Source organism: Miniopterus natalensis, chromosome 12 (assembly GCF_054644295.1).
Source record: "Miniopterus natalensis isolate mMinNat1 chromosome 12, mMinNat1.hap1, whole genome shotgun sequence".
NCBI classification, from domain to species: Eukaryota; Metazoa; Chordata; class Mammalia; order Chiroptera; family Miniopteridae; genus Miniopterus; species Miniopterus natalensis.
This window is the reverse complement of record NC_142092.1, coordinates 64,662,910-64,686,510: the sequence shown is the minus strand read 5'-3', so window position 1 is coordinate 64,686,510 and position 23,601 is coordinate 64,662,910. Positions and strand designations below refer to the sequence as shown.

At 49.8% G+C, this 23,601-nt stretch overlaps 2 protein-coding genes across 2 annotated transcripts; one reads left to right on the top strand and one right to left on the bottom strand.

Moving 5' to 3' along the window:
- Positions 1–397: 397 nt before the first annotated feature.
- Positions 398–17,466, top strand: BSPRY (B-box and SPRY domain containing). Its single transcript, XM_087822561.1, has 6 exons — positions 398–580; positions 3,761–3,859; positions 9,448–9,678; positions 10,804–10,829; positions 15,472–15,596; positions 16,837–17,466. Exons 1-6 carry the CDS (start codon positions 398–400, stop codon positions 17,361–17,363), a joined length of 1,191 nt encoding a protein of 396 aa, XP_087678687.1. The 3' UTR covers positions 17,364–17,466.
- A 2,214-nt stretch (positions 17,467–19,680) lies between these two features.
- Positions 19,681–23,073, bottom strand: HDHD3 (haloacid dehalogenase like hydrolase domain containing 3). The gene is made up of 2 exons (XM_087823227.1): positions 23,001–23,073; positions 19,681–21,265 (listed from the first exon to the last, which is right to left on the bottom strand). Exon 2 carries the CDS (start codon positions 21,097–21,099, stop codon positions 20,344–20,346), a length of 756 nt encoding a protein of 251 aa, XP_087679353.1. The 5' UTR covers positions 21,100–21,265; positions 23,001–23,073; the 3' UTR covers positions 19,681–20,343.
- Positions 23,074–23,601: the final 528 nt, after the last annotated feature.

The following is a 23,601-nucleotide window of genomic DNA, read 5'->3' as shown; positions in this document are numbered from 1 at the left end:
CCCCCATCTCCACTCCGCAGCGGGGGTCCCCAGGGCGCCCAGCCGCGGCCTGAAGCCGGGACCTGCCCAAGTCGCCGCTGCCCTGCGCGACGGGACCCTCGCAGAGCGCTTAGCAAAGCCAGCCCCTCGCAGGTGCTCGGCCGCTCCCGACGGTCACGGTAACACTGGGCGTTGTGTGTTAGCTGTACGACAGACACGCATACAACGCGACTTGATTCGGAAACAAGAAAAAAGACCGCCGAAGGGTGCGGGGTCCGGGCCAGGCCCCGCCGAGGGGGCGGGCGGGCGCGGGCGGGGGAGGGGGCCGCCCGTTGGGGCCCGGGGGCGGGGTCAGGGAGGCCCCGCCCAGCAGCCACCTGCGACAGGTGGAGCCCGGGCGCGGGGCGCTCGCTCGGCCATGTCCGCGGAGGGCCGGGGCCCGGGGCCGGCGCCGGGGCCGCTCTGCCCGGAGCACGGCCAGGCTCTCAAGTGGTTCTGCGGCTCCGAGCGGCGGCCCGTGTGCGCCGCCTGCACCGAGCCCGGCGGCCGCTGCCGGGGACACCGCGTCCGCCCGGCGGAGAAGCGCGCGGAAGAGCTGCGGGTGAGCGGGCGTGCGGGCCGGAGGGCGGGGCTGCGGGGGGGGGGCGCGCTGGGCGAGACCCGGCGGGGCCCCGGGCCCTGGGGACCGGCTGACCCGGGCCGGCCAGCAGCCCGGGCTCGCGGCTGGTCCTGGCTGTGGAGCGAGGCGGTTAAAGGGTGTGGCCCCCGGAGTGGGGAGAGTCCAACGTCACCTCTGTCCGAACGCCCTCCTCGTGAGCTCACCGTCCTCTGGGCCTCAGTGTCCCCATCTGTAGTTTGGGGGCAATGAGAGCGCGCGTTTGTTAGAGTTGCTGTGCGACATAAATAAGAGAATAGGCGCCCTTAGGGGCGGATCCAGCCGCCCAGCTTTCTCCGTGGCCCTGTTGGAGAGGCTGGGAACCGGGCCGGCCTGGGGCAATGAAGGGCTCAGCTGCTCCAGCTCCCACCGCCGGGTGGAAGTGGATCTGAGATAAAATCCGGCCCCTCCACACTCCTCAGCCCCACACCTCAAAACCCCTCCTCCCGTGCACCGTGCTCCGTGCACCACGCACCATGCACCGTGCACCGTGCACCGTGCACCGTGTGGGCTTCCTGGTGAGGTGATTGCTCTTTCCTTTCAGAATTGGCCTTGACTGTACTTTAAGCTGGTTTCACCTGAGTGAACGGAGGGGGCGGGCAGGTAGTCAGGAGGTTCCTGCTGGAGCCCTTCCCCTAGGGTTTCTCCCCACCTCCAACCTCCACTGGGCTCCAGGCCGGCCCCCTTCCTGCCACCACCCCTCCCTGAACTGCTGAGATTGGGGAGTCAGAGTCACCCTGGGGCTCCTTCCCGCCTTCCACCCTACCTATGCATGATAGATGAAAATAAACTTGGATGATGTGGTGTAATAAACTTCCATAGTGCATAGAAACTTTGCAGGTTCCAGGGCACTTAAATATTTGTCATGGTCATGTCATCCAGACCAAGCCCCTTTGAAGTGGTGCACCTACCTACATTTTATAGATGAGGAAACTGAGGCACGGAACAGGACAGTTACTCCTCCCAGGTCTCTACTGTTCAGGCCTGGACCAGGGCAGTCATTGACCAGACCAGAGGAAACCGCCACTTTGCGTCAGTGGTTGGAGGAAGGAAGTGATGTTAATGGGAGTGAGAATTTAATGAAAACCTTTTTAAAACGTTGCCATCAGGGCTGAATTTGAGTGGTGGAAGGGGCGAAGGCTGGGGCAGGGTGGCAGGCCTGTCACTTCTTTCCAAATGCACTCTGCCTGGGACTCCTTCCCTGAACCCTCCTGAGGCCCTAGGTACATTCATCTTCTTTGCCCTTCCTCCCTCCAGTTTTCATTAGTTTATGGCTTTTTCTCCCATCCCTCCAGCCAGAGGCAAGATTTCACTCCAGGACAAGATTATTCCTGAATTGGGCAAAAACACCACCGGCTCAAACAACTTTTCATTTACCTTCTGGATTCCTATCCCTGTGGCTTTTCAGAAGCTAGTCTCAGTTCCCTCAGTCCTGTGGTGTGTGGTGATCACAGCTTCCTCCCAATCAACTTAATTTTATAACTTGGTGTTTGGATTGGTGAGGTATAATACTAATTCCTGATTGTGTGTGTGTGTGTGTGTGTGTGTGTGTGTGTGTGTCGGGGTGGTTTCCAGGGGCTTCCTAGAAGAGGTAGCTGAGTTGCCTTCTGGAAAATGGAACTGGGGCAATGCTGTTAGGGGAAAGAGTGGAGGGGCTGCTTCTTGGACGGGCTCCCATTGTTATGTGGAGAAATGGAGGGGAGAAACCAGAGATCTGGCCATATCTCCTTGGGCAAGTTACTTCTCTGTGGGCCTCAGCTGCATTTATAAAACTCCCCTGCTCTTATGGGCAATGCTCACAGTTTTAGGAGCTATTAACTGCTGAACTTCTTGTGGTCAAGGAAATGGGTTTCATTCATTCAACAGCATTTATTCAGGGCCTTCTATGTGTAGGAACTCTCTTCTAGGTAGTGGGACACAGGCAATAAGTCAAAAGTCATGGTGCTTATGTTCCAGTGGTGAGAAGAAAGATACAAAAAAATGGTAAACAAGCAATGTAATATACAGTCAGAGAATGACAGTACAAGAGAGAAAAGTAAACAAAGTAAGGGAATGGGGGCTGTGGATCATCAGGGAAGGCTTCTGAAGAAGTGACATGGGAATGGAATGGGGGAGCGAGACATACCGCTATGGGAGAAGACTGCTGGAGACAGAAGAAGCAGCAGGTGCAAAGGCACTGAGGTCAGGACAAACTTGGTGTGTTTATGGAACATAAAGACGGCCACTGTGAAGAGTGGTAGGAGGTCACATTGGGGAGATAGGCAGAGTCACATCGGGTAGGGCCTTGTTGGCTAAGGTAAGAAGCTTGATCTCATCTTACCGTGGGGTGTATTGGAAAGTCAGTGGAGAGTTGTGAGCAGGGACAGTCACCTGATCTGATTTCCTTATAAAATGTAGCAGTGACTAACTGTGGGGTTCAAGAATGGAACCCCAGTTAGGAGGCTCTAACAGGGGTTCCTGTGAGAGGTAATGGTAATCTGGGTAGAATGGCAGGAGTAGGGGTGACTAGAAGTAGCCAGAGGAAAGAGAGACTTTGGAGATGGGGCTAATAGGACTCACTGATGGATTGGATGTGAGGATGGGGAGTAATGGCTGGGGTTTTTCCCTGGGTAAAGAGGTTGATGATTGATGGTGCTATTTAATGAATGGCTGGGGGGTGGGGGGCAAGGATACTGGGGGAGGAGCACTTTGAGAAGCCATGTTCTGCTCGGGTGCATGTGTGGAGAGTCAGGTAGCTGGGTTTGAAGGAAGATTGAGAGTGTATGCAGGAAAATGATTATAATAATGGGCCATGGGATTTTAGGATAAAGACAGAAGTGAGGCCACAGGAGGGGTGATGGACAGTGAAAAGAGGTAAGAGTAATGTATTGGCAGCTCCAGCTGAACTGAAGAATTGTTGGAATGGAAATTTTAGAGTCAGTGATCTAGAAGGATAGGAAGTGGTAGGCAGGGTGTAGGATCTTTGACAAGAAGATTTTTGGAGGCGGTATAGCTTTCAATGACGATAAGGTTTGGGATATAACCATGGGAGTGAGTGGCAGAGGGGGGTAAAAAGAAAAAAATCAGTGGAATGGAGCGAATGGGTCAACATGGATCAAGATGCCACAGGTGTCGTTCGTGTTGCAGAACAAGATTGTGGACCAGTGTGAGAGGCTGCAGTTACAGAGTGCTGGCATCACCAAGTACGTGGCTGAGGTCCTACCCGGGAAGAACCAGAGAGCAGTGGTAGGTAATTCTTTCCCTTTCCCCCTCTTCCCTAGGCCTTCTCCTAGGATGAGACCCCAGCCTTAGGGGCTTGACCAATCTAGGGTCCCTTCCCAACCTCACAAACTCATGCTACTAGCACGAAGCTGGACGCCCAGGAAGGATGGAATCTTATCTCTCTGAGCTTTGGTTTTACCATCTGGGCAGAGTATCACACCATGTGCAAAGACTCTGCTAGAAAATGCCTTTTGGTGGGTAAGGGATCAGGAAGGGTACCATTCTTCTACCATGTAATTATTTTGTGCTCAGCCTCAGAATTATCAAGTAACCTAGGACTTTTCCATTGAGCATTCTTCATGATAGTCCTGTGCAGTAGGTGGCAGTAACATCCCTGCTTACAGGTGGTTAACTGACTTGACCTTTTGGCCCCCTGCCAGAGTCAGTTCTATGACCTGGATCTTCTGACTCTCCCGCCAGTGCTCCTCCTGCTGCACCCCACTTCTGATCTTTTATTTGGTTGACTCATTGCCAAGGCTACATCTCTCAAGTATGCCTTTCAAGGGCAGGGGCTATGAATGTCTTTCTGTGCATTCCCTCCCTCCTTCCCCCACGGAAGTACATGAGAATGGACCATTGGGTTTAGTAACATGCACAGTATTGAAGATCCTGACAAGAGGAATTTTGTCGAGTGGTGGGGTGAAAGCCTGATTAGAGTGGGTTTCAGAGAGAACAGAAGAGCAATTTGGGGTAGTTAACACAGGCGACTCTTGAGCTTTGCTGCAGAAGGGAGCTGAGAAATGGGATGATAGTGGGGAGAGAGAAGGGATGAAGAGGGGTTTTTGTTTATTTTGTTTTTAAGATGGAGAAGTTAATCTATATGTGTATGCTGATGGGAATTCTCCAATAGAATGGGAAAAATTAATGATGCAAGAGAAAGAGGAACATCAGGTAGAGCAAAAGGGGTGGGATCCACTAGTAAACAAGTGGAAGGGTTGGTTGTAGGTAGAACATGGACAGTTCATCCACGGAAACCGGGAAGGCAGAGTGAGCACAGGCGCAGGGAGGTGGTGGGCAGAGCTTATGGAAGTTGTCTTCTCATTGCTTCTCTTTTCCATTACTTACCCCTTTCCTGTAGGTTCTGAATGATGCCATTTGTCGGTTTATAGATATGTTTTGTTCCCCATCAATCTGTTAATATGGTAAAACATTAATAGAGCTTCTGATGCTAAGCCATCCTTGAATTCCTGGGGGAAACCAACCTAACTTGATCATAATATATATTTTTTTCAACTTTTAATTTGAGATAATTGTAGATTCATATACAGTGGGTGCAGATCCACATACAATGGTAACATCTTTCCTGACTATGGTGCAATATCATAACCTGGAAATTGACATGGATACAGCTCACCTTATTCAGATGTTACCAGTTTTACATGCATTCATTTCTCTGTGTGTTTAATTCTATGCGGTTGTATCACATGGATAGACTCGTGTGACTTCCCCCACAATTGAGATACAGAACAGTTCCACCGTAGGGATCCCTTGTGCTACCCTTTTGTAGCCATGCCCTTTTCCTCCTTCCCCTCATGGTATTGTTATACAGAATTTCTGGGTTTGGGTTGCTAATCTTAGTGTATGGTTTTTAAAAAGGATTTTTGCATCTATGCTCAGGAGTAAGACTAGCCTATGAGTTTCATTTCTTGTATAGACCTTATCAGATTTTGTTATCGAGGTTATATAATCCTGATTCAATGAGTTGGGAAACAGAACTCTCGATTTTCACTGGAGGAGTTTGTATAAGATTGGAATTATCTGTGCCTTGAATGTTTGGTGACACCCTCTGTAAAACTATCTGGGTTTGGTGGTATTTTTGTTGGTAGATTTTTAACTACTGATTCATTTCCCTTCATACTACAGGATTTTTCCTGTTGTTTTTTTCCTCCCATTTTCCTTTGGTTTTAGTAAATTCTATCTGGAAAAATTATCCATTTCTCTGTTGTTGAATTTAATGCATAAAGTTGTTCTTAATATTGATCAAAGTTGTCACAGGTTTGTCTATCGTGTTCGTCTTCAAAGTACCAACGTTTAGTATATTAATCCTTTTGTATCTTTAAAAAAATCATATCCTCTTATCTTTATAATTTTTTTCTTTTAAATTTTTTTTTTACATACTCTGTTGTTTTTTAATTTCCTGAATTGAGCTGTCCATCATTTTAGTTTTTCTTATTTCTCAAGGTGAGCATTTTTTAAAAATATATTTTTTTATTGTTTTTGCAGAGAGAGGAAGGGAGAGGGAGAGAGAGAGAAACATCAATGATGAGAGTCATTGATCTGTGGCCTCCTGCACGCCCCCTGCTGGGGATCGAGCCCGCAGCCAGGGCATGTGCCCTGACCGGGAATCAAATTGTGATCTCCTGGATCCCAGGTCGATGCTCAACTGCTGAGCCACACCCAGCCTGGCTCAAGGTGAGCATTTAAACCACAGAGCCCCTTCTCGGTATTGGTATAGGCACAATTCACAAATTTGATGTCTTATTTTCATTCAGTTATAAGTATTTTTAAATTTCCACTGTGATTTGTTCTTTCATTGTGAGTTATTAGAAATAGGTTTTTAATATCCAGATGTGTGGTTTTATTTTTTAAATTATCATCATTTTTTATTAATATCTAACTTAACTGCATTGTAATCTGTATGATATCAGTTGTTCAAAATGTATTAAGACTTGATCATGCCCTAAAATATGATCAGTTTAGGTGAATGGTTCATATGCACTTGAGAAAATATGTAGGGTTCTATATATGTTTATTAATTAAGCTTATTAATTGGGTCAAATCTTCTCTATACTTATGAATTTTTACTTGTCAGATTTACTGATTACTGGCAAGGGGCATTTACATTTTTATATCATGTCGTGGCATTATCTATTTTTCCTTATAATTCTGTCAACTATTCTTTCTATATTTGGTGCTATTTATGAAATGTGTATTATTTAGATTTGCTATATATTCTTTTTTTTAAAGATTTTCTTGATTTTTTTAGAGAGGGAGAGAGAAACATTGATGTGAGAGCAAAACATTGATCGGCTGCCTTCCGCACGCCCCCCACTGGGGTTGGAGCCCGAAACCCTGGCATGTGCCCTGACTGGGAATCAAACCAGTGACCTCTTGGTGCATGGGATGCTGCTCAGCTGACTGAGCCACACTGGCCCGGCTGTTTTAGGTTATCTTGTCACTAGATTTTATTTACTTTTTTTAAAAACTTAAATCTGATAATCCCTGACTTTTAACCAGGGAGTTTAATCAATTTATCGCTATTGTGATTGCTGATATACTTGGATTTACAGCTGTAATTTAATTTTATGTTTTCTATATAGTTTGCTTTTTCTAAGCTTTTTTTCCCCCCTTCCTCCCTTCTTTTGGGTTAATCAACCCCTCCTCCCTCTTTTTCCCTAGTTTAAAACTTATGCATTTTATTTATGGTCTATTTTTGTACCCTTAAGATACTCACACAAATATATAACAATGTCTAAAATGAATCAACCTGAACAATCCAAGTACTGTAAGAATGCTTCCACCCAGCAACCCCTCTGGTTTTACATATTGTTGTCCAATATTTTAAAGTATATCTTTTAATAAATTCTTCCCAGTCATAGGAAACATTCCAATTTTGGTTAGAGATGTCTTCGCTGTGCTCTCATTTTTGTATTATGGTTTAGATGAGTATAAAATTCTAAAGCAAATCACAAGCCCTACCCAGGGCGATTGAATCCTCAGCTCCTGATTACACTGATCTTTCAGCTTCCTTTCTACGTTTGGACTCCAGGGGATTTCCTTTACTTAGCTGTCAGAGCAGCTTCACTTTTAAAAGGATGCTTTGGGCTATTTTTCCAGCATTTCTGCGTTTTGTTCTGGGAGGGTTTTTAGTTTTCTCTGTGACATCTTTGGAAAGGGCAGAGTTCTTTTTTCCTATGCTAGTTTTTCCTTCTGGGAATAACTCCAGAAGGTGTTGAAACTGACTGTCACCTTCTAGTCAGGGAGTATCTGATACCGCTTGGGTCAGGATCTGTTCATGATCCTGAGCACACAGTATAAACACGGCTGCAGAGACTCACCGCCGTGGGCATCAAGTGGGACTGAGAGAAGAGCAATAGCTGACGTTACTGAGCACTCATGTGCCGGCTTTGTTCAATTTGCTTTACGTGTATTAACCCATTTAATCCTCGCAGTAACCTTATGAGGCAGATACTATTATTATCCTCAGTTGAAAGATTATAAAACTGAGGCATGGGGATGATAAGGAACGTGCTTAAAGTTCCACATATAATAAGTGGAACAGCCAAGATTTAAACTTTGGCACTGTCTCCGAAGCCCAGTTTCCCAGCCCCTGTATGATGTTGCCTCAAGAGAACACTGCAGTGGAATCTGAGCTCCTGGATTCACTGGGCCGCACATTTAGCCACTCCCTCTTCCCCGCTGGGCAAACTTTGGATCTCAGTTTCTTCTGTTAAACAGGGATAGCTGTATAAAGCAGTCTTCAAGGGCAGAGCACAGGGAAGCTGTTGCCTATCACTGACTTTCTGGCATGAAAGAGACTGTCCTCTTCTCACTTGTCTGGCCAGAGTGCAGGTGCTTCATGCAACAGATGCCTTTGGGTAGGATTGATTACCAGATGGCACCGGCGTAGGGGGATAGTGCTGGACTGAGAGTCAAGAGAACTGGGTTCTAGTCCCAGCTCTGTCACTGACTTGGCATGTGAGTGCTACCAAGAAATTTTTGACTAAGTGGGGGGAAAAATTTCCCATCAGTCCTTCAGTTAATATTTGAGTGCCTACTGTATACCAGACATTGTGCTAGTTGCTAGGAGACACACATTAACTTCATTGGCTGAGAATTGATTTCAGGCCTCCTGTGTGGCAGAAAAGAATTCTACCATGGAAACAGTTGGAATGGACATATTAGGATATAATGAGGTTTTTGTTCTCAGACATGGTCAAAAGTATCAACTGGACCACCATTGGTACAGATCCTGTTGATGGGGGTGACTTTTTTTGTTGTTGTTAAGCCTTGCCCAAGGGTATCTTTCCCACTGATTTTTAGAGGGCGTGAAAGGGAGGGAGGGAAGAGGAGAGAGAGAGAGAGAAACATGGGGCATGTGCCCTTGAGTGGGAACCGAACCTGCGACCCTTCGGTGCCCAGGTCAGTGCTCTCTCCACTGAGCCACACCGGCCAGGGCTGATGGGGATGACTTTGTAGGCCTTTCTCTTCTGCAATTCTATGATCTCTGACCTCGGTCCCTTGGCCTTGCTCTTCCCATCTGTGAAATAAGCAGGTGATCCTAGTTGATCTCTAGGCCCTGCTCTTCCATCCTAGGAACCTCGCTCCAGGAGATATGACCTGGATGCCTGGATTTCAGATGTCTTTACCCTAAAGTAAATCATATTTGGGACTCTCAGGGCCGGGATGGCTTAAGCACTATTACTGCCACTTACAGTGCCCATGGCAGACATTGCTAGTCAGTCTCAGCAGTCCTTTGGGCTGGGCCCAAACGCTCCTAATCTTTGGCTGGCCTTTGCCAGGATCCGACTTTGTTTTTTATTCCTCATTAGAGCATGGCCAGTGCAGCCCGGGAGGTGGTCATCCAGCGGCTGGGTCTGGTGAGGAGCCTGTGTGAGGCTGAGGAGCAGCGGCTGCTGGAACAGGTGCACGGCGAGGAGGAGCGCGCCCACCAGAGCATCCTGACGCAGCGAGTGCACTGGGCCGATGCTCTGCAGAAGCTCGACGCCATCCGCACCAGCCTGGTGGACATGCTCACCCACATGGATGACCTCCAGCTGATTGTAAGTCAGGCCAGGGCGAGGGCATGACCACTTGGCCAGTCTCTCCAAAAAGTCTGAAAACATCGAGGATGTTTATTGGGCAGAGGTGGGGGATAATGATAATTTGGAGCAGGGATGAGGCAGGGGAATAAAATTATATGGATTTTTTTCCCCCCGCACCTGGTAACATTCCTTTCAATAGTGAGCAAACATTTACTGAGTGCCTACTGTGTGCTAAGCATCCTGCAGTGGGGTGGAGTTACAGGATTCAGCTGTCAGTGACTCACAGCCTTAGGGAGGAGACAGATACATAACTGATAATTAGGATGTAGAGGGGTATGTGGGTGACATTCCTGGGAGCTAGGCACCCCACAGGACAAACTTGAGGGGGTCGGGGAAGGCTTCCTGGATGAAGTGACTTAGAAGCTGATGCCTGAAAGATAAGAGTTGCAACTATGTTAAAGGCAGTGGGGAGGTGGAGAGAGAACGCGGTACCTGAGGAGCTGACAAGGCGTCCAATATAAAAACCTTACAGCTCATCTTCAATCCTTCTCTCTGGAAATTACCATGATGAATATTTTGGTACATATCCTCTCAAAGTATTTTATATAGATATGCAGATACCTGCAGTTTTAAGGGACAGTGTGACATCCAAATAAATATGCCAAGAAGAGACATGAGAATGTAGAACAGCTGAGCCGCCTGTCCCACTGCAGTTCAAGTAGGACAGTTTCCATGACTGCCCTAGATTGTGCATTCATTTAGTCACAGTTTCCATGTACAGGGCACATTCTATCCCAAACACTGGGACAGTCCCAATAGAAGACTCAGAAAGGGTCCCAGCCATCTAGTTGCTGACAGTCTTGACGGGGGTGAAATGTTGGGTAAATATGTGCTTGTCCTGAAGTGTTGTTGAGGGAAACTCCGGACACCATGGGGCACAGGGGACAGAGCGATTCATTCTGAGAGCAGGGTGGGGGAGGAATGCGAGGAACACACACAGCTGTGTGCTGTGTCTTAAAGAAGGGAGTAGAATTTTTTATTCTAGAGTCTCTGTCCCCGTGGACCCTCTACACCGGTTGAGTAGATCTTGACTGCCTGCTGGGTTTCTGGTGTGAAGCCTGACTCTGTTTTCTTTTCTCACAGCAGAAGGAGCAGGAGATTTTTGAGAGGTGAGTATGGCCCCATAATTTGCTTGGGCAGCCATGGAAACCGTGACCTTTGGGCCTCTAAATAGTCCATTGCCTTCAGCTCCTCTGCTCCTGGGAGAAAGCCCAGTGCGTGCAGCTGAGTGTCTGCTCTGGAGCCAGGCTCCATGGACAGGGGCTCCCTGCCCCTGGATTGGAGATCTGCTTTAGACCCATGTGGAAGGGCAGTGAAATAATCACTTATTAATCAGGGGCTTGCCACAGTCTAACATTATCCTATTAAAAACTGTACAGTCACCCTGTCGAAGGGTTTTACCAGCCCATCTACAGATGAGAATGCTGAGGCTCAGAGAGGGGAAGGGACTTGCCCAAGCCCCAGAGCTGGGACTGGGACCCACACCTGACACCTGTCTTGGGACTGTCTTCTCACTCCCCCTTTCTCTGAGGGAAGAATCTTTGAAACCCCCCAAATTTGCATTTTTTAAAATTAATCCCCACCCAAGGACATGCTTTTATTGATTTTAGAGAGACAGGAAGGAAGAGAGAGAGAGAGAAACATCAATGTGAGAGAGAAACATCGATCACTTGCCTCCCATACAAGCCCGACTAGGGATCCAGTCTTGGACCTTTTGGTGCAGGGGATGACATTCCAATGGACCGAGCCACCAAGCCAGGGCTCAAAATTTGCATTTTAATTATGCAGTGAGAGAAGAACTTCAACAGCCCCTACTTAGGTCCCAAAAGGCCGAGCACCAAGAGCCTGAGGAAGTGGCTAAAAAGATGTAATTTGCCAGGCAAAGAAATTAAATTCTTAATCTTCTGTGCAAGTTTTCAGAGCTGTACTTTCTTCTGACCTATTAAAACTATTAAGATGAAAAATGCATCATCCCTTCCCAACCTCATTCCCTAGAGGCAATGTTTTAACACTTAGTTGTGTGTCTTTGGGACTTAAAAAATATATATATTTTTAAAACACAGACGGGATCATTTTAGACCTGCTGTTCCGTAACTTACCAGGCCATCTCGGAATCTTTCCATGTCAATACACTAGACTTAGCTCATTTTTTGGAGAGCCTGTGAAATGTCTCACAGTACGGATGCGCCCGCCTTCATTGTCCTGCCTCCTCTTACTGTTTGGCTTGTTTCTACTTTCCCCTCCTGTGCTCTTTCCACACTTCTGTTAGTCTCTCTCCTTTACCTTCACTGTCTTCCTCTAATACAGTCAGTCTGTCTTCGATATCAAGCTGATGTTTTAAATGTATAGAAAAGTTACAAAAAATAGTATAATGACCTTCACCTAGAAATACGAATTGCTACCATTTTGCCAGGTTTGCACTTTCTCGCTGTCTCTTTTTTCCTGTTTATCAAGTGTATATATAAAAAACTTCCTTTTTTCTGACCTATTTGAGAGTAAGTTGCAGAAAACATGAGCTTTTATTCCTAAATACTTCAGCATTTATCCCCTAAGAACAAAGACATTCTTACATAACCACAATGTAATGATCAAGTTCAGAAATTTAATGTTGACATAATACTATTATCTAATATACAGTCCATATTCAGGTGTTGCCAATTTCACCAGAAAAAAGTTCTTAACAATGTGTGGGTGTTTTTAATTTTTTTTATTGATTTTTTTTTTTTTTTAGAGAGAGAGAGAGAGGGAGAGGGGGAGAGAAACATCCATGTGAGAGCAGAACATCTCTCAGCTGCCTCCTGCCCCCTACTGGGGGCCGCGCCTGCAGCCTGGTCACGCGCCCGGACTGGGAATTGAGCCGGGACCTTGCAGTGCCCGGGATGACACGCAGCTAACTGAGCCGCACCAGCCAGGGCCGTTTGGTGTTTTTTCGGTTGTTGTTTGTTTTCCTGATCCACCTGGTCTCTTTTAATCTGGAATTGTTCCTTAGCCTTTTTAAAAAAGCATTTTGAATGAGTCTAGGACAGTTGTTTTATAGAATATCCCTCAGCCTGAGTTCACCTGATGTTACCCATGATCAGGTTCAGGTTGCGCGCTTTTGGCAGGAATAGCTCATTAGTGATGTGGTCTCAGTCTGTCAGAGCTGCGGGCACGTGATGTCACTTTGTCCCATTAGCGGGGAATGTTGATTTTGATCACGTGGATAAAGCGGTGCCTTCATTATAAAGATATCTTCCCTTTCGTAATTAATAAGCAACATGAGGAGGTACTTTTTGTATAAATAGCCTGTTTGCCTTCAGACTTCATCAGATAGTTTTAGCCTCCATTGATGCTAAACTCCTTCCTGAATTATTCACTTATTTGCTTATTTCTTCATTCACTTATTTAGGATCAATATAAACTCATTTATTTGGTGCTGCATTGCAGTCTCTTACTACTACCACTATTATTAATTTTGATCCTCAAACTGTCCTAGATTTGGCCAGTTCCAGTCCCTTCAGGCTGGATCCTGGATCCTTTTGACAAGACCCCATCCATTCTTTGAGCGCTCTCGTGTGTTCTGGCACAAGATGCCCCGGGCTCCACTTGTCCTTTCCCCGCCTCAGCCCTGGAACCAGCTATTTGTGTTCTGGCACAAGATGCCCCGGGCTCCACTTGTCCTTTCCCTGCCTGAGCCCTGGAACCAGCTATTTCTCCAGGGCGTCTTGGTTCCTTTTAGTGGGGAGGAGTATTTAAAGGCCCAGATCCGGGCAGTAGATGCACACTGGTTGTTGCCTATGTGTCATTGCTTCCAGGCCTCCTCAGTGGACAGCAGGCAGAGCTGGGAAGTGTGATTGTGGCTTTTTATCCATGAGTTTGTATCACAGCTTCCAATTCCAAGGGAGCTCCACAGCGCTTTCCCTTGGCCTTCTCCCATTCTATGCTTATATCTGTTGGGTGAGAACCTTGGCACCCAACAGCAGCAATGTAGTCATTCTTTAGTTTAGTCCTACAATACACACAGAGTGGTTCGAGAATTGCTAAATCTGTACGACTACTGACAAATCTATTCATAGCGGTCAGGGTTTGTTTGTAGTTCCCTGTGCCCGTAGACTGAGGGTGTACGCTCTCAAAGTACTGTGTTTGAAAGTTGTCAAGCTCCTTCTAGCTGGGGACTCACTTGTCTGAGAAATGCTTTTATTGGCCCCAATTTTGTTTCCACACCCCTGGCTGGGATCAGCTCTGGCCTGTCACAGCAACAGGTCCTGCTGCACAGACCAGGCTTTCTGGTCCCAGCCAGGGCCCTGCTGTGTTCAAACCCAAATTCACTCCTACTTCTTCGGAGTCACGAATTTTCTCTTCTGTACCATGAGGTACCTGGACCAGCTGGTTTTCTAGATCCTGGTGTCTACAATTAGCCTCAGATCTGCCCTGGGATGATGGCTTAGCCATGCTGACACTGGTTCCTCTTTCCTCCCCACCTGATGGCTGGGGCCCCTCAAGACCCAGCCTCACTGCTTTGAGAAGATGGCAACAGACCCTCTGTTGTCCTGACCACAAAGAGCCTTTGTTTCTAGAGCCTGCTCTCGGCTTTTCTAGGGCTCTGCTCACCTCGTTCGTCTCAAGCCAGGACAGTCAGTGACAGTCTTGCAAAGAGCTGGCATCCGTGAGACATGCCCACCCCCTGTCTCCCCTCCTTCATTAATGGGTGGGGCTATGAGATTTGGGGAAGAGAGTGTGTGCTCTCGGAAATGCTGCATGATCTCAAAGCCACCTTCAGGATTAGAGGCAGTGGGAAGTTCTTTCTCCAAACCCAGTTCAAAAGGCTGCAAAGCTCTGTGGCGAATCCCCACTTTGCTCTGTACCCGCTTGAGATTTCACTTCAGGTCAAGGGAAGAATTATGTTGAACGGTGCCTGACTCCAGCCTGGGTTTGTTCTTTTTTTTTGCCTGGAGGTAGGACTTGAATCAGCTCTCTTTTTTAGCTAAGAGCCTTCTCTGATTCTGTTGTCTCCTGTTAAATGGGTTACCTCCCAGGTTATACCAAAGACAACATGAGATTCTATATGGAAAGCAGCAGTCACAGGGCTTGGCTGCTTAATAAATGGCAACTCTCCTTGTTCCCAAATTTCCTCTCCAACCAAACCCAGTCCCTGAAGTGAGCTGAGAGGTAGTTATTGGGAGCAAAGTGCTGTGAATAATTTATGGTTGAGGAGATAACTGACAGTCCCTTGCTGTGAGATCCCACAGGGGTCTTGGCATTTTAGGAGCAGAGGAATTGGCTGTACCCGCTGATCAAACCAAGGGCAGCGTTGCTGCTCCAATCGCTTTTGGAGGGAGGTGAAATTTTCTCTGAGCAGGATGGTGGTGGAAAGACTCCCACACAGAGGTCCAAGAGGCCCAAGTCCTAGTCCTAGCTCTGCTGCTAAGGTACCAGATCCACGGGTGAGTAGCTTCCTCCACAGAGCAGACCGACTCCAAGCTATGATACTGGCTCCGAGTAGTTACCGCCCTGTCAATCATCTGCCTTGCCGGAATGAAGGCTTCTTGGGGGGCAGGGATGCATAGCGGCAATGTCCGCCTTCTCTTTGGCCCAGCTCCCTTTAGGTGGCTCCTATTTGGGACCTGGTTGCCAATCTTGGTGTCACCCTTGTGTGGAAGAGGATTTTACTTCTGTCCCTGCCCCCACCCTAATCACCCTGTATTGATCCAGATACATTTCCAGAACCTTTCTGAATCTGTTTTGTTTTGTTTTGTTTTCTTTCTGTACAAGGACCGAGGAAGCAGAGGGCATTTTGGATCCCCAGGAGTCGAAAAAGTTAAACTTTAACGAGAAGTGTGCTTGGAGCCCACTTCTGACCCAACTCTGGGCAACAGCAGCTCTCGGCTCCCTCTCAGGTTAGAAGCTGCTCAAGCCCAGCACCAGTTTGGAGCAACTGGGCTTCTGGCCATCTGTCTGTCTGTCTGTGGTTTGTTCTGGTCAACACTGGGGACCAGTGCATTCAGGATGGTAGCTTAAACAACCAGGGATGCTGGGTGCAGGCTTGCCAGTGGAGCCAAGGTTCTGGAAAGGCTGGGGCACCTGGGCCGGGTCCTTCCCGTTTCCAGACCAACCTGCTCTGCAGTAGGGTCTAGGATAGATCTTATTCCTGTAAATCATGTCCTCCGCATACTCTGCCCTGCTGGGACAGCTCAGTATTATTTCTTGGAAACCTGGTTTCTCTTTAAGAAGATATAATTGATGGCCAAGTGGGGAGCATCTGGAGCGAGAATTGAGCTGCCTGGATTCGCCCCACTTAACAAATATTGACTCAGGCTGACTGTGGGCCTGACCTTGTGCTGCATGCTGGGGCCACAGAGATGGACATGACACGGTCTCCTGCCTCCACAAATTCCCACTTAGTGTGGGGGTTCTCAAAGCAGGCTTCCCCCAAGCTGGCTAGTTTCCATACTTCCAGTTGTGGTATTTGCATAATTCACAAAATTAGGTTAGTGCATTGAATTTTTTCTCCATTTTGACCCTCCTCACTTCCCTGTTGTCCTTAAAATGTTGGTACAAGCTGGAGTTCTCTAGAACCTTGTATCAGATATTACCTGATTTGCCAGCAGTCCCATTTGGTTAGTTGTTGAAAATGGGTACCTGGTGCTTCCTAGCTTCCGGGGCTGTGTCTCTAGGACAAATCTGATCTGGAGGCTGTGTGTGGATTTGCCCAACTGGAATGCACTATGATCAGTGCTGGATGCTAGATGTAGGAACAACATGCCGGGTCTTAATTCTGTCCCTGCCACCAACTTGATGTGTGACCTTGGACAACTAGCTTCTCTTCTCTGGGCCTTATTTCTATCAGAGTTTACAGATAAGAATAACTACTGTTATCATGGCCACAATTTATTGAGCACATATTAGTGCTAGGTACTTTCCATGTATCATCTCATTTGATCTTCACGTCCACTTTGTGCTAAATCCTATTTTGATCCCCATTTTATAGATGAGGAAACTGAGTGAGGCTCAGAGAGTGTAAATGGCTTGTCTGAGGTCACACTGCCAGCGAGGGATAAGGAAGCCCTTTGCTACATGGCAGGACCAGGGTAGGGCTGAGGGTGGACCTTGGGCAACTTTGAGAATTCTTCCTGGCAGGCACAGAGGATGTGCGTATCGACGAGAGGACCACCAGCCCCTTCCTGCAATTGTCAGATGATCGAAGGACTCTGACCTTCAATGCCAAGAAGTCCAAGGCCGGTGCAGATGGCCCAGAGCGCTTCGACCACTGGCCCAATGCCCTGGCCACCACCTCCTTCCAGGGCGGGCTGCACGCCTGGATGGTGAATGTGCAGAACAGTTGTGCCTATAAGGTGGGCGTGGCCTTAGGCCAGCTGCCCCGCAAGGGTTCTGGCAGTGACTCTCGCCTGGGCCACAACGCCTACTCCTGGGTCTTCTCCCGCTACGACCAAGAGTTCTGTTTCTCACATGACGGGCAGCATGAGCCCCTGGGGCTGCTGCGCTGCCCCGCACAGCTGGGCATGCTGCTGGACTTGCAGGCCCAGGAGCTGCTATTCTACGACCCAGGCTCGGGCACGGTGCTCCACACCCACCGTGCGTCCTTCCCTGGGCCCCTCTTCCCAGTCTTTGCTGTGGCTGACCAGACCATTTCCATTGTCCACTGACCTTTGGCACTGGGGAGGCCAGATCTGCCTTCCCATCACCCTTTTAGGCCACGTTTCTACCCAGAATCCTCTTCCCAAATGTTGCCCATGCCCACTGGGCAGCTTTTGGAGGGGTAGGGATCCATTTCAGACCTGGGTGCAACTGTTAAATACTGGGTATCTGTGGGGAACTGCCACTCCCTGAGCCTTAGTCTCCCAAATTCACCCTCTGAGGGTGTCTTGTTCACCACTTAATCTCTGGCATCCCGCATGGTGCCTGGTGAGTGTGCAATAGGTATCTGGAGCGTGAGTGGGTGGATGGGTGCATGTGGTAGGCGCTTCTGCAGAAGTGCTGCCTTTCAGCCCCTCGCCCCCAGCACTTCTTCTGAGCTTGTAGAAGTGGTTCTGTGGCAGAAAAGCCCGTGGCTGAAGCCCTTTCATCTCCTCAGTTCAGTGCTTTCCCATCCTTTTCATGACATGGCACACAGAAAATATTTTTCTAGCACACAAGGGCGGGAAGGGATCTCATCCCTGTGTGGGATCTAGAACTCCTCCTAGGCTGCTCCTGGTCAGAGGACTCTGGCCTGGGCAGCTGTGTTCCCTGTAGGTCCTACCTGGCCACTCGGGAGACTGAGAAAATCCTATCTCCAGGTAGCCTGACTGCAACACACCCATCGGCAGCTCTGCCTTGGACCTGGTGGCTGACCTTCAAGGGTGAATTTTCTCCCAGCTGTAGCTGATGTATGCCCCGCCTGATGGCCCCTTCTGACATAATGTGGAGACCTGGGGTGAGAACCTTGATCCAGAAAGAGCTGAGGGGGTAAGAGAGCCAGCCTTAGAGAACATGTACATTATTAAAGGTTTTAAAAGATTGAAAAATTTCTTCCACGTTCTTTATTGGTAATTGGGCAAACCGCCCAAGGGCCAGCTCAAACCTTAGAGGTGTTTTTACTGGGAATTTGCTGTCTTCCTCGCTCTCATCTCAGAAGCTGGTGGCTGAGGTCAACATGCACAGCTTAAAAAGCCCCAAGTCAGTTCTGTGCCCTATGCTGGGACCAAGGGCAAGTCCTTTCCTGGTCTTTAAGGAGGTCCCATTAGAGCAGTAGTCCTCATATTTTTGTTTCATTGGGAAACATACGTCAAAGGAATCTCACCCACAACTTTATGTCCCTTGGCTGAAAGACGGGGCCAGAGCCTTCCCCACTCTTGTTTGCTCAATAACTTACTTCAAACACTGGGTGGATCAAATCCAGTCCACAGACCAATTGGCAACTTTTTTGGTTGCAGTGACTTCTGAGGTTCTGTGGCTTTGAGACCACAGCTCATGACCCTGTCCTCACTGCCTGACACTCGGGAAGGTGTCTGAGAGCTTCCCTGCCTCAAAACCTGGGTCAAATCCAAATCCTTCTAGATGGCACCCAAGGGCCCTTATGCCATGCTTCCCCAAACCACCAATCCAACTCCCCACAGCAGCCCTCAGTCCACAGTTCATGGGCCTGCTGCTAAGGATACCTTATCCTTCTGCCCATCTAAATGCCAGCCCCAGTTCAGGGTCCACTTCAGAGCCCTCCCTGGCTGTTGGCACAGAACATAATGTTCATGTGCCCATCTATGTGCTTTTCACCTGTGGTATCCCCTGTGCTTGGCACTGGCTAGGGCACAGAGGTGTCCAGTAAATACCAAGTAGAGAGGTGTGTGAAGAGGGGAGAGGCAGGAAGAGACATGGAATTAAAAAAACCCGAACTACTTCTTCAATCTCCAGTAATTTTCCCCACATTTACACTCCTGCCACCTTGGGCCCCGGTCCATTTCCTATGCTGTCTTACCCCACGCTAACCCCCTATGACTGAGGTGTCCTTCAAGACTGACATCCTTTAGGCTACCTTCCCTATTCTTCAAGGATCTCCACTGCACTGTGTCTCATGTGACATGGATCCCTTTCTACTTGCAACCTAGTGGCCAAGCCAGTGGGCTTTGGAGTCAGACATGCCTAAATTGGAACCTTGGCTCCCTCATATTCTAGCTGTCCCTCAGGCAGGCAACTTAGCCTCTGAATCCCTTTCAAAGTGGAAGTCACACTATTTATGCCCACTAGGTAGCTGTGAGGGTTCTATATGCATATAAGGGACTAGCGGAGTATCTAACCTATGGGGGGGAAATCAGTTTCTTTTCAACTGTGATTATGGTGTTCCTTGTCTAAAATCTGTTTAGACTGTGTGGTCCTAGAAGACACGTCCTTAAGCACAGCTTAGCAACCCAATTTTCTTTTTTATATTTTTTTATTGATTTTTTTTTTTTTTTTTTTTAAGTCCTCACCCGAGTGTATTTTTTCCATTGCTTTTCAGAGCGTGGAAGGGAGAGAGAGAAATATCGATGTGAGAGACACATCGATTGGCTGCCTCTGGCACTCGCCCTGACTGGGCCCAGGGAAAGAGCCTGCAACCGAGGTACATGCCCTTGGTAGTAATCGAACCTGGGACCCTTCAGTCCGCAGGCCGATGTTCTAACTACTGAGCCAAACCGGCCAGGGCAGCACCAATTTTCAAATTAAACACCTCTGACCTCAGGCTTTGGGGCCTGGGGGGGAGCTGTAGCGGCTTCAGGGCCTGAAACAAGGGACCCTAGGACCTCTACGTCAATCCTAGGGGTTTCTCCTTTTTTCCTGTTTTGCATATTGGGCTTCCACATAAGATCTCCCATGACAAAAGGACCAGGCTACTAAAACAAAGTTTCAAAGTACCTGGTTTTGAAGCTAGTTGGGCCCTCAATGAATCTTGTTGGAGGTGAGGGGGACTTGTGGAGAAGGGACACAGGCGCAATGAATGAACCATCTGAGACCAGGAGCTGGTTAGTGGGGGCAGGGCTGAAAGCCTCACACTTGTGGCTTTGTAGTCAGAATGCATTATGGAGGCTGCAGGGAGGGGATGAAGGCCAGATCTTGGAAAGGAAAGGCCTCCCTGTCTGAAATGTTTGTTGGGCCTAGCCACTTCCCTCACCAGACTCACAGCCCTTTGGGTGAGCCCACCAGGCGGTCAAGGGCAGGCAGGAGATGGGGCAGTGAGGTTAGGATATATTCTTGGGGTACAGAATCTTTGATCACAGGGTCCAAAGGCCCTGGGCCAACTGCTAGAAAGCTGTGCATGCCTACAGCCCGTGCCCCTTTATAGTCATTGTGGTAACTGTCCCCAATATGGGCTGCCACTGCTGGTTCTACATGAGCAAGCCGCAAAGCCTCATGGAAGATGCGAGGGTCTGGCTTGCACCAGCCAGTAGCCTCAGAGGTCAGCACAAAGTCGAAATGTTCCCGCAGACCAAGACCCACCAGGATGCCCTCTAGTCGCTGGTCAAAGTTGGAAACCACTGCCAGCCTCAGACCCCGTTTTTGGCACGCCCTCAGGGTGTCCTCAGCTCCCTCCAACACCTGCCAGGTGCAGGGGCTGCTGAAGTCCTTGTACAGCTGGTCAGCGATAGGGGTCACAGCCTGGGCATCCCAAGCACCTGCCAGGTAGAAGGTCTGCAGGACCACATCCTGCCACCACTGGCGGGAGGTGAAGCCATGGCTCAGGCCATAGTTGGGGAAGCTGTGGCTCTGAGCCCTGAACACCTGCTTGAAGGCTTGTTCCAGGGCCGTGGCTTCCACTTCCAGCCCATGGGCCCGGGCCCTGGAGGCATATTCCTCTCCCACTGGGTGGCGGAGCCGGAGCAGCGTGTCCTTCACATCCCACGTCAACAGCCGTATCTGTAGCCGGTGAGCCATGGGTCTGCAGGAGGGGGCCAAGTCCACCCCAGGTCCACTGTAGGTTCCAAGGGCTGAGGAAAACCACGCTGGACAAGACACACCTCCGCAACCTAACAGTCGTCTCTTTCTGGGCCTCGTTGTCAGAATTTCTGGTACTTGGGTAATGTCTTCGCAGCAGAAGATCCTGGAATGAGATGGCAAGTAAATGGAAGCTCAGGCTTTAGAGTTATACAGACTGGGTTGAAATTCTGGTGCTGCCAACTCTGTGTGACCCTGGGAGTATCACTCTCTGAAGCTCTGTCTCCTCGTGCATAAGAGCACAAGGACCCAACCTCACAAGATTGTTGGACTAAATGAGATTATCTGTTCTCTGCACAACAAATTTCTGAGCACTGATTATGTGCTAGATGCTGGGACCAGTACAGGGTTCCAGCCCTCATGCCATTTACAGGCATTAAATAATAGGGGATACAGATAAGTATTAGACAAAGAACTACACAAACACTTAAGCTTCATGAATGCAGCATGAGGTTATAAATCTATAGAACTGACCTGGTCTTTGTCAGGGAACCTTCTAGGCAAGTGAAGTTTCAGTGAGGATCTGAAAAATGACTATGCAGGAAAGAGAGGTGATTAAGTGTTCCTAGCACTGGAAACAGCAAGTGCAAAGGTCCTGAGACAGGGCAAGGAGTCTGGTTCTTGGGGTAGACAGAGGCCAGCTCAGGCAGGGCTTTGTAGGTCAAGGTAAGGAAACAATTGCTATTCCTATTGTTAGCAATGCCAAAGGCAGAAGGGTCCTTACAGACCATCTGATTAAACCCATGGCTGTTCAGGAAAGACTGAGCCAGAGAGGGGGAGATACTTACCTAAGATCATAGTGAGTCCGCAGCATAGCTAGGACTAGAACCCAAACGTCCTCCTAGGTCCCCTCTCCGCCCATTGGAAAGATGCCCCCCCCTACACACACACTCTGGCCAGTGCTCCCTTCCACTGCTTAGACATATTTGAATTTGTTTAAATCTCTTTTTAGCAAACCTGTACAGCATAGGACAAAAAGCGGAACAGAGCAGCCTAGTCCTACCTGTCTCTAAGACTCTCCAAGCCCCTGCTTCACTTTTTTTTAAAAAAAGGTTTCATTGATTTTAGAAAGGAAGGGAGAGGGGGCCGGGCACCTCGACCGTGCCCCTGAGGCTGGGAATGGAACCAGTGACCTTTCGGTGCATGGGACCACGCTCAACCGAGCCACACCGCCAGGGCGCCCAAGCTGTATCTTTAACGGAGGTAATAACATCTGCCTGGTGGAGAGCCGTGAAAGAATAAGTGCCTCAATGCACAGGAAACACATTCCTCAGCCGGCCCTCCGCAGGCTGGATGCGGCTCCTTCCCCCAGCCAGAGCCGATTCAGGCTTCCTGCTGAATCCCGAGGGTCAGCGCCGAGGGCGCAGCCACGAGCTTGCGAGGAAGGGCCGGGTGGCGAGCCTGGGAAATGTCTTACAGGGAGCTGGCCAAGAAAACGAGTTTAAGTCTGTCTGGAACTTCGGGAGACCCACCCAAAGACCCCTGTCATTTTGCAGGTGGGGAGATGAAGGCCCAGCGAGGGGCGGAACTCGCCCAAAGTCACGCAGGGAGCCACGGGCTCAGCCAAGGCGAGAACAAGACTCTGGCTCCCGACCCACAGCCGCAGCTGGGGACTCGGCCACAGGCGGTAGCGGCTCACCCTCCGTCCCCACCTCCGGGGCGCGGTGGCGGCGACGTCCGGGCCTGCCCGCCGTTAGAGCGAAACCCCCGCCGCTGCGGTCGGCGGCGTGACCCGGGGTGGGAGGGCCTCAGGGCGGCGGGGCGCGCTGCGGCCCCAATCGGGGCCCTTCCGGCTCCGCGCGCCCCGCCCGCTGGGAGCGCGACGCCGGGACTGGACTCACCTGCCTCGCAGGGCAGCGGGTCAGGTAGGAAACCCCAGGCGCCCGCAGGCTGGGGAGCGGCGACAGGTGACTCTGCGCGGCGCCCCGCCCCCCGGCTCCCTCCCCGCCGGCCCCGCCCCCCGGCTCCCTCCCCGCCGGCCCCGCCCCCCGGCTCCCTCCCCGCCGGCCCCGCCCCCCGGCTCCCTCCCCGCCGGCCCCGCCCCCCGGCTCCCTCCCCGCCGGCCCCGCCTCCGCCGGCCCCGCCCCTCGCCTGCTGGCCCCGCCCCTCCTTGGCTCCTCCCCCTCCTTCCCCCAGTCCTGCCCCCCTCCCGCCGCGCTCTCGGCTCTTTCACCTCCCTCCACCCGGCGTCCTCTGTCACCCGCCCACACCGTGCTCCTAGGTCCCCTCTCCGCCCCTTCGAAAGATGCCCCACACGCACCCTTCAGGTCCCCATCTCGAGTCCTTCCGCCCCCCCACCCCGCGCCTCACTGTCCCCCTGCACCCTCTCCGCCTCTCTGCGCGCTCCTCCCCCGCCGACTCCCTCGCTTCCCCACTTTCTGCGCTCTCTCCGCGCCCCGTCTCCTTCTCCCAGCCCCTCCGCCTCCCTCGGGTCCGGACGCT